This window comes from Camponotus floridanus, unplaced genomic scaffold, assembly GCF_003227725.1.
Source record: "Camponotus floridanus strain SB8 unplaced genomic scaffold, Cflo_v7.5 scaffold32, whole genome shotgun sequence".
Classification (NCBI taxonomy): Eukaryota; Metazoa; Arthropoda; class Insecta; order Hymenoptera; family Formicidae; genus Camponotus; species Camponotus floridanus.
The window spans coordinates 1,062,310-1,073,856 of record NW_020229459.1 but is presented as its reverse complement, the minus strand read 5'-3'; the positions used below and the strand labels follow the sequence as shown (position 1 = coordinate 1,073,856).

Here is an 11,547-nt window from a genome sequence, read left to right as displayed (position 1 = left end):
ATTTAAACATTTTTATTATATTTTGGCTTTTTCTACAATTTTAACTCTTACTCTTCAAGTCAAAAACAAGTAATTAAAATATCATATAAGAACAGTGTAGATAATTTTAAATTGTCTAGGTAAAGATAAAGATAAAAATCCGTAAATTTATCTTAGATGACATAAAGATGATTTTGCTTTTACTTAATCTAGATGAAAAATGAGATTATTATTGCGATAATCTAGATAATTATCTAGATATTTTTGTTTATTTTATAAGATTATAAATATTTGTAAAAAATGTGACACAGATTATAAATGGGATATTAAAATCATAAACTCATATTCTTTCTCTTTTCCTAAAGAATATTTAAATAATAACAAAAAGGTATATAAATGATATAATAAATATTTATTTATTAATTTATATTTATAATATATTTATAATATATTTATAATATATTTATAATATATTAATAATATGATAATCAATGTGTAATAATACATATATTATTTTTATAAAATATACATTAATGCATTGCACAAATTTAAGTAAAACAAGTACAAGATAAAGTATATTTGTAATATTATTTTTCTAAAATAAAAAATATATTTTAGCTATTTTAGATAGATTTTTAGAAGCTTGCCTGGAAAATTCTTTTGCATAATGAAAACGTCATCTTAGACAATTTTTAGATAAGATGACATATATTTTTCATCTAAGATAAAGATAAAGATACTTTGTATTTCTTCATCTAGTTAAAAATAAAGATGATCCATTTCTTTATCTAGATGATTATCTAGATAATTTTATCTAAATACCAGCAAACACTGTATAAGAAATTACATTCGAAAAGGGTAAATCCATAATAGATAAATTCTTTAGATTACCTGAATTTGATTTATTAATTGCGTCGATCTATTTTAATAACAATTATTATTAAATAACAACAATAATAATAATCTAATAATAAACGATAATTATACAATAATAAATATATAATAATTTTAAATACATAATATTATTTATTATTACATAATTATATAACAATTATACAGAGTGTCCTAGACCACCCGTACACCCCTTTTCTTTCAAAAACTAAGCATTTTAGAGAAAAACATTTTCGACAAAAATTGTATAATTTTGAGGGGAACATAAGATGATGTCATTTGACCTTGGATGGCATCGTTAAGATCAGGTCAAAGACACCTTTAATTTCTTAAATGGAACCACCTATTTTTTACACAATTTTTGTCGAAAACATTTTTCTCTAAAATGCTTAATTTTTGAAAGAAAAGGGGTGTACGGATGGTCTAGGACACCCTGTATAATAAATATATTATAACAATTATGTAATAATAAATAATAATAACAATTTAATAATAAATAAGATTTAATAATAATTATTTAATAATAAATAATTATTAAATAATAAAATAGTTTATCTTTCGCGTTAGATTCCAACTACATACATTGATTACACAGCAATAAATATAAAAAAAGCTTCTGATTTATATCGAAAATACATATGAGGAGCAAATTGCTGGAGGTTTCATACAATGTTGTTATGTAATAACTTAATGTAATGACGTAGCATGATGATTCGACAGATACTGGAATAGATACACGCAAGGACGGATTACATGTATATTAACGAAGCCGCCGACAGAGTTCGATATAGCGGGCTATTTACCGGCGATGGCAGTTTGCGGCTTATGAATCATGAATCTGCGAGAAATTTGCATGAAACGTGCGTTTGAACCGCCGCTTATCCTTAAAGCGACTCTCTCGCTTCCTGCGCGAGCCGCCATTTCTAGGCAGAAAGCGCAAAAGCGCCCACACGACGCGCGCGAGGGTTTCGCACACGTGCGTGGGAAGCGATTTTGCAAAGCGATGATGCAATAGAGAGGTATAACGACATATTACACATTACTCCGACATCACGAGAGACTCCCCTCCGTTCGTTGCGCACTCCATTTAATTCTAACGTTTGTGGGAGCCGGGCTCGTATCACTTCTGTTTTTTTATAAGAGAGGGAGAAGAAAAAAAAATAATAGACACGCGGAATTTTTTTTTTTCTCACAAATGAATGTTAACTGGATACTGTAGCTCGACAGAGTCGCGCTGTATCTCCTTTAATTGGGACGCGACCGGCAAATAATACTCTCGTGTGACCATCGCGGCCAAAGGTGAATTTTCACGGTGACACGAGCGAGGTGTGCCAGCAAATTTACCATGTAAATTTGCGGACTGGAAATAAGTCAGACCGCGCGACCGGTCAACTTCGCATTCCATTAGCATATGCAATTTGCATAATTACAGATTTCTTGATGTTACATATCGAGAGATGTGCGTTTCCCTTTTCCTCCTCCATCGAAAATCCTTTTAATTTCTTAGGGTGTAATAATTTTATTTTTCTTAAATTGATTTTGAAGAAATTTTCCAGAATTTTAATCTGAACTTTAATGACAAGATACATAATAATATACATAATATTGAAAATTAATGATGAGAATGAATGTCTTTGCTTATTCGAAAAGACAGACGAGGAGCGATCATTTTTCTCGTTTGATATAAAATGGCTGCGAGTAAAATAATTTAGAAATATCTCGATAATATTTTATTAAATATATTAAATACATTAAATTTATTAAATATATTAAATATATTAAAATAATATAATTTTTATATTAATTGATTTTAGCGTTTGGGACGAATTAAAATAAAACTAAAATTTTAATCTTTATTTTTTATCTAGATGAAAATTATAAATGTTTGAAAGTCAATTCATTTGACAAATAAATTACTCTTTTCTCATTGAGAGAGAATTAAATATTCATGGAATAAATTAAAGCGTTTTATTCAATTCTGAAATAGTAAAAATATTTTTTTATAAAACATAATTCTTAAAATGAAGCAAATATATTTAATTTCAGTTCTCTTATTAATTTAGAAATGTCTTAATCGACATTTTGATATAAAAATAACAGTTGTTATAGTACAAATAATTTTAGCAAACTAAAATTGATATTTTAATTTTTTCTTTTTATCTATGGATAAAGATTATAAAATATAAACATTTGAAAGTAAATTCATTTCATTCGATAAATAAATTAAAATTTCTTCTCATTACATTGAGAGAGAATTACATTCATTTACTAATTGAAGCATTTCGTGCAATGCTGGAAAAGTAAAAATATTTTATATAAAATGTAATTCTTGAAACAAAGCAAACATACGATTTTTAATTTTAGTTTTTCTGCAAGTAATTGAAAAATGTCTCGATATTCTAACATAAAAATAATAATAGTTTTCATATTACAATTGATTTTTGCAAACTAAAATTGATATTTTAATTTTTATTTTATATCTGTGGATGGAGATTAATAAAGATAAGGTATAAACGTTTGAAATTAAATTTATTTGACAAGTAACTTTTTATTATATTGAGAGAGAACTAAATATTTATGAACTAATTCAACCATTTGGTGCAATGCTGGAAAAGTAAAAATATTTTATATAAAATGTAATTCTTGAAACAAAGCAAACATACGATTTTTAATTTTAGTTTTTCTGCAAGTAATTTAAAAATGTGTCGATATTCTAATATAAAAATAATAGTTTTCATATTACAATTGATTTTTGCAAACTAAAATTGATATTTTAATCTTATTTTATATCTGTGGATGGAGATTAATAAAGATAAGGTATAAGCGTTTGAAATTAAATTTATTTAACAAATAACTTTTTATTACATTGAGAGAGAACTAAATATTTATGAACGAATTCAAGCATTTGGTGCAATGCTGAAACAGTAAAAATATTTTTTATAAAATATAATTCTTGAAATGTAGCAAACGTACAATTTTTAATTTTAGTTTTTCTGCAAGTAATTTAAAAATGTGTCGATATTCTAATATAAAAATAATAATTTTCATATTACAATTGATTTTTGCAAACTAAAATTGATATTTTAATCTTTATTTTATATCTGTGGATGGAGATTAATAAAGATAAGGTTAATAAAGATGAGCGTTTGAAATTAAATTTATTTAACAAATAACTTTTTATTACATTGAGAGAGAACTAAACATTCATGAACTAATTCAAGCATTTTGTGCAATGCTAGATAAAAATATTTTTTATAAAAAATACGACACTTGAAATGAAATATATAAACCATCTAATTTCTGACTTCTTCCGCAAAAATATCACGCAAAATTTTCATAGAATCGCTTTCCAACATCCTCTGCACAGCGATAGAAACGTCCCGCGACAGTTATGGTCGTATTCGAGAAAAAGGTGTTGAAATGAGCCCTAAACTAGCTTCTGAAGCCCGTGTGTTCTAACGAGTAATCCAAACTGCACGACGGCAGCGTCGCGATATATTTACGCGAACGAGGAGACGAGGAACGATGGCGGCGGTCCAGCGGTCGTGGCGTTACGGAAATAGATTTTCGGCGGCGAGATGCGACTCGCACCAGGCGAATCGGGGAGGCCAGTACCGCGGCGACCAGTTCCCGAGGAAAACCGGAAGAGAATCGAAGCGCCGAGGCGGCGAGGTGTCCCACATGAACGTGAGTGCGCCGATATCCGTCCCCCGGGAGTGCGACCCCTCGGCGGTGCCATCCTTCCTCGTCTCCTCGACTCGATCGACGGCTATTTGCGCTCGCCGGAGACCTTCCCCAGCGGTTAGAAATCTCTCTCGTGCCTCTTTAGCATCGGCATTCCTTTGGTTAATATCGGGAGAGACGAATCGGAAAATGTAAAATGGCAGCGATCTCTTCTTCAACGATGAGGTTCAACGGCAAATGTCATCGGGATACCGGAGTGCTACTGATCGGTTCCAAGAGATCTCAGTGCTTTGAAGCGATTGATTGAGTGTCTCAGGCGGTGATAATGAATATTAAATGTACCGGTAATATAAATCGGAGCTTGCGATAGGTGCGTCGAATGCGACGAGTTCTTGAGACCGGATGAGATCGATCAAATTGGCTCTTTACATGCCTCGAATATCTTACATCGTGCATACGATTACCGATGACGCGATCAAACTCGTGTCGCGGAAGGCAACTATTAACATAATATCTCTATCCATTTTTTTATAAAAAAATCTATAAAATATTTTATAAAAATAATTTTTATAAAAAAATAAAAATAAATAAAAGTAAAAATAAATTTTTTAAATAGAAATAAATTTTGTAGAAAATCTTTTCATTCGAACACAACTTAATTGCGCCGAAAAATTCCGAGAAAGGGTGAATATTCAATTTTAATATTCGTCATTTCAAAATACATTCGATTTGTCAAACGTGAAAAAGTGAATTTATTTGGAGAATAATTATCGATTGTATTGTTATCCAGGTCTTTGCTTCGCGATTGCCAGTCTTGTAGCGCGTTTACGCAGCTATCTCTCCCGATGCGGGTGCCGGTTTATTTTCTCTAAAATGAGAAGCAACGTTAACAAAAGATAAAGCGTAAAATTCTCACACTGCTGGGGGAGGAGTCGTCGAGTCAATTAACTCTTATCTAAACTCGTGCTCCCCGACTGCGTGACAGTTGCTTCCGGTTTTGAGAGCCCTTATCGGGGATTGCTCTCCCCTTGCATACTAATCATTATTTAATTATCCCATTATTTAACTATGCCAGGTTATCGTGCGTTTCATTGTGGGAAATGTGACGAAAATATAAAAGCAAATCTTCAAATTGCATCGCGCTCTCGTCTCTTAAACGCTAATGAAATGCGCGAGACGTGTCTGAGCGAAAAAGAAGTTTTACGGACAGGAATTCTCTTGGATAAACTAGAAGTTGGATGATTTCCAACTTGCGCGTAGACGTGTGCAATTTCGACGAGAAATAATCTCGCGATGAGCGCTCAATTTGCATTTATCTTTCTCTTTTATTTATTTTGTTCACCTCGTCACGCTTGGTGGCAAAATGTGTAGAGAGGGGGGAAATAAAATTGCGTGCAACTGTGAGGAGAAAAAGAATATTTATTTCAAAGTATCTAAAAAATTAATAATGGTTGCACATGTATTTTGTTCAATTAACAAGAAGATTGAACTGTCGATTTCTATTTTTCGATTTCACGATTTTAAGATGAACGTCAAGATAAATATAAATTTATTCGCTGGAAATTCCCTTTTGGTTGCGTATAATTTTAACAAAACATTAAAAAATAATAAAATAAAATAAACTAAAAATAAACTAAAAGAAAATAAAAAATATAAGGAAAAAGGAAAATAAACAATTCACGGGAATAAAATTGTAAAAAAATATTGCATTGTGAAAGTTTCAACAACAGCATTATAAGACACATACAGTTTGTACATCCTTCGTGTGGATTCATCGGAAATCCTGCTCTGCACGAAATAGAAATAAAAACATTGAGAAACAAGGAGAACAGAGTGAACGTTCTAAAGATACGAGCGGCTCTAATTCAAGAGACTAATTCGCGTCTCCCGAACAAGAGCCTCTCGCGAGGTTGCACTCGCAGTTTGCTTTGTTTGGCTGCCATAATCATATGTATATAACAGATATATAACAGATATATAACAGGTATATAGCAGATATGTAACAGATATATAACAGATACATAACGAATATATATGTAACAAATATGTAACAGATATGTAACAGATATACAGTGCTTATCAAAAGATCCGGGACGGTAGAATATTTCATAAATTATGCACTTTAGAAAGAGATGTTTCAGACAAAAGTTGTATGGCTTGAAGGGAGCCATAAGATGATATCATTGGTTTGAAAAGTCGTTAAAGAAAAAACATAGTTGTTTTTAAGAAAAAATATATGTAATTTTCAATTAACAATTACATATTACTATTTTTTTTAAACACCTATGCGTTTTCTTTACACCAATTGATTCCTTTCATTATTTTATACATAAAAGTATTAAAGTGAGGTAATCGAAAAATGAATATTTTACAAGATATTTTACAGTTTATGTAAAATTGAGAAATGATTTCAAGCCTCATAACTCGAAAAGTACTTGAAGGAAAAATATTTTATTATTTTAGTGTTTTGGAAAGCCCTCGAGAAACTAAGAATATGTATTAAACTATAAGACTAACTATAATAATAAACTATAAGAATATGTAATAAAAAATAGAGGATTCCATTTAAAAAATTTACGGTGACCTTCACGTAATCTTCAAATGATTCTCCAAGGTCAAATCATTGCCACCACCTTATGGCCCCCTTCAAGCCATACAACTTTTGTCTGAAACATTTCTTTCTAAAGTGCATAGTTTATGAAATATTCGACCGTCCCGGAACTTTTGGTAGGCACTGTATAACAGATATATAACAGATATATAACAGATATGTAACAGATATATAACAGATATATAACAAATGTCTTCAATCGATCGAGCTCGCCGATGAAATAATACGGCAAGCGCGATAGGAGGAAACTAGTGGGAGGAGAAACTTTTAATAGATACATGCATTTTCACCGGACGTATTTCGGAAGCCCCGATTTATATATTTGGAGCTCATCAATTTTCTATTTAATTATTACCGTTGTTCTCAGAAACGCGATCAGAAATATCTCGAATTTAAATGTGGCACGAGACGCGTTTGATATTTCACGTAGGACGATAGGTATCGTCGTGTCGCTCTGTCACCCACGCGGAGAAAAATAAATGTCACACGCACACACACACACACACACATATATATATACACGCACATACACACACCACGCTGCTCAGTTTTATTTCTAGACGCGGAACACGCCGCTTTTTCCCGGCCGCAGAAATAGATCCCCGGTTCGGCCCCAGCTTCCGGCGTTCTGGATCGCCGTTCTGACGTCACGCTTTCCCCGCTTTCCGATGCCTACTTTGGAGAAAAATTTATTACACGAGACCATTCGGGGGCCTCGTAAGAGCGCGAGCTTACGAGGCCGCGATGACATCAATTCACACTTGGCACTGTTATGGCGGCTAGAAGACTGCCAGGCTTCTTCGAGATCGTCTAGGCTCTCTCTCTTTGAGATTTTTAGCTCGACGAGATACCCAATTCCGTTGTTTGCGTGCTCCAAATGATTAGGCTCCTCGAAATATCTATTCGCAACTATAACAGTTTCTTTTTAATATTTAATTGTAGCTGTGACATCCATTTCTCAGGTTAGGGAATCCTTTGGGGATTTCATAAGGGAATGTTTTTTCTTTTTTTATAAAAAATTGTTGCAACATTCTGAGGAATAAATGCGACAGAGATGTCTTTGACATAATCACTCTGTCTGTTTTTTGAAGAAAAAATTATTAACAAAATTTTGCTCTCAATTTCTAGAATTCGGGAGCTGAACGATGGCAACCGATGGCCATATCGAATCCGTCCACCAAGCTGCGAATGGCAAGATCCATGCCCCATTGGGTCATGGTAGGTTTCTCTCTCGCTCAATCATATTATAAATTTCAATAATTTTTTATCATTTGATGAAATAATTTGTTTCACCTGTATTTATCGAATTTATCCTTGCAACAAATCAATTTGTTTATATTACATACAGTGTTAATCTCTAAGGCGCAGCAGCAACAGCGAGAAGCGGAGCAGCGACATGGACCCCCGACGCCCCCGAAAATCCCCCCGCCGTCGCTCTCGGGGGACTGTGGTGACCCCGACTACGAGATCATCGAGTTCCCGACCCAGAAACCACCCCCGACGCCCCAGAGCAACCGGTACGCCGGTAAGTGCGCCCTGTGCGGCACCGAGAACGTGTTCGCGCGATGCGACACGTGCCAGGACAACTTCTGCGAAGCCTGCGACGACATGAATCACAAGCACCCGAAGAGGAAGGGCCACGTTCGCAGGAGGATTCTGACCGACAACGCGAGCAGAAGCAGGCCGCCGCTGCCCCCGAAAGGGGAGAACCTGTTGGGTCCACCTCCGGTGCCACCCCCCCGAAGAAATCGCAAGGCCACCCAGGTAGGCCACTGCATCCTCGCCTGAAACTGCGTCCGTGAAATCTTGTTCCAGGCAAGAGCCAGGGAATCGCGCGAACGAGTCCCAACCCCAAGCCAAGGATCCTTTTTCAAGGGACCAATTCGTGCTCGATGGAGATTGGGTTGCGACTGGCGAATCTCGGCGACGATCAGAGGCTGTTTGTTGCCGTTTCCGATCTCGTCTCCATCGCGCCGGGTGCCTTCCCCTCCCCGACGAACGAAATGCCACGATTTTAATACGATGTTGTTGGTGGAAACCATAATGGAAGGAAATAAGGTAAGGCAATGCGCATCATGAGTTTCAGTTTGGGATCAGCCAATAGAGAACGCCGCACAGTTGTCGGCCATTACTGGCGGTTTATTTGAACAGTATACTTATTAACTAGGAAATTCAAACAAATAGGAATGGATAGGAAAATCTTTTTGGGTTCTCACTCAACGGTTCCCTCTACGACTATTTTTCAAAATTTTTTAATAATAAAAAATGTCATAATTATTGAAAGATGAATAAACATTTTTCCGAAATCCAACGCCAAAAATATTGAATACTTTTTCCAAAAAAAAATACTGAAAATTGGCCCTACAAAAGGTGATTCTAACAAAGGATTGATGCAAAAAGCGATTACGGCAGATAAAAAGCTCGAGGAAAGAGACAAAATAATTGAAAAAAAAGATGAATTGCTTTGAAAGAAAGACAAGAAGCTTTGCGTGCAAGAAAGAAGAGAAGAAAAAAAGATGGCGGAAACTGTGCGGATCCCCCACCATGTCTGGGCTGCGCAGAACAGAACGAAACTCGTCACGAGGATTGCCTTATTTCCTTCCATCATGGTCACAACCTAACGACGTAGCTTTAACTCGAAACGTCACACCGAGGCAGCCGAGGGCTTCCTTACTTTTCGTCCCCTTGCGAGCTCCAGATGATCGTTAACTTGTTGTTCTCTCTCTTGACATCGACTGGATCCTATATTACGTTGAGACTTTATATTGTACACATGTTGTCGCTGCTTTTTAATACACCATGTTACCGCAAAACACTGATGCCGTATTCACTGAACCTGTTCTCTCTTCCAGTTTCATCGTTGACGTAATGACGCGGAAAAGACGGAAAGAAACGTCGGCGCCGTCGTAATGTTGGACATTTGTCGTGCCGTGTAAATCGTTCACCGCGAGAAACGATGAATATGGCAGGTTGAACACGGTGAACACGGTGAACACGATCATCCTCGCGATCACGATCACGATCACGGTCCTCTTATCAGCGGCGTATCGATCCGTATTTTCTGCGCACACCGTTGCAGGTACCATCCCGACTGATGTTCACACCCGGTGTATCGATTTCTTTTCAGCGTGTACCACACGTGTACTTGATTGATACGGACTGGATCATCCGTAGGTGAACCTGCCACGTCTAAAAATAACCATTTCACGACGTGCTCGACTCTTTACAAGATTTTTGTTCCTAGTACTTTTCACGCAGCTCATCTGTTTACATGTATTGACTTATTTATTTTTATATTTTTTTAGAAGAGAATCCGTCTCTCTAGTCCATCGCAGTCACGATTACCCAGACACCTGACGTTTTTTTTCCTTTTCTAACGAAATATACATCAGCGCATTCCTTCATTCACGATATGTAATTAAGTAATCCAAGTTTCGCGCTTAGGCTAAGTCGGCGCTAGCCAAAGGCCCTACACCTCTCCCTTTGATCGACAAGGTCGGGAGTTTGAAGCGCAACTTTGCCAACCCGAAGGCACCGCCGGACTCGAGAGTATCGAAATCTACGAATACTTTAAACGCACCCTCCAACGATGCTTCAGGAACAGACAAAATGTCTACTCTACAGGTGAGAAGTTGCTTGGATCTTTCTTAATCTTAATTAAAAAAACAAATAGCTTTCACATAAAAAAAAGAAATAAATCCAGAATATATTTCTATGAAATTATAAAGCTTATATGCATCTTATCAAATAGATAAGATACTTTCAGAATCAGATAATATAATAATAAATTTTGTATAAATTTAATTATTTTTTATTTTTTATTTTTATTTTATAATTAATTGAATTTTATTTTATAATTAATTTTATTTCGCCATCATTTATATCATTATGACCTTAAGTCTGAAGAGTTAGTAGTGATTATTATTTAACAAAATTGTAGAATCAGAAACTGTGAATTTTTCTTCAGGAAAGATACAGAAAGTACCAGGAGGCGATGAGAGCTCAAGACGCAAATAGGCGACGACACCCGTCCTCGGATCCCTCGAGGGACACTTTAAGCGGAAGACCACTTAGCTTAGGTAGCTCGAGACCGGCACCGCCGCTTCCACCTCCGCCTCCACCTAGAGCCATGATGCAATCGGCCAGCGTCTGCGATTTAACCGCTGCTCACATGTGGAATCCGGCGATGCATCAGGTACGCTTGATTTTCTCGATAGAGTAAGTGTTTTCAGCTCATTTTTATTACGTTAATTCTTTGCCTCTGATTGATTATCAGTTCCACAATCAAACAATAAAATAAATTAAGAAAACACAATAAAATAAAAACAATAAAATAAATTAAGAAAACACAATAAAATAAAAACAATAAAATAAATTAAGAA

At 35.0% G+C, this 11,547-nt stretch overlaps 1 protein-coding gene across 9 annotated transcripts in view; it reads left to right on the top strand.

Moving 5' to 3' along the window:
* Positions 1–4,380: 4,380 nt before the first annotated feature.
* The window catches only part of LOC105255397, a 30,998-nt gene continuing 23,831 nt past the window's right edge, over positions 4,381–11,547 (top strand). For 5 of the 9 annotated variants that reach the window (XM_025410434.1, XM_025410432.1, XM_025410435.1 and 2 more), the window contains exons 1-5: positions 4,381–4,671; positions 8,294–8,383; positions 8,528–8,929; positions 10,610–10,789; positions 11,133–11,360. In XM_025410434.1, coding sequence (XP_025266219.1) covers positions 4,396–4,671; positions 8,294–8,383; positions 8,528–8,929; positions 10,610–10,789; positions 11,133–11,360 — 1,176 coding nt within the window. In that variant the 5' untranslated portion in view covers positions 4,381–4,395. Of the gene's footprint in view, positions 4,672–8,293; positions 8,384–8,513; positions 8,930–10,609; positions 10,790–11,132; positions 11,361–11,547 lie in introns of all 9 variants that reach the window. The other 4 variants (XM_020028760.2, XM_025410433.1, XM_020028774.2 and 1 more) reach the window with 4 other exon arrangements.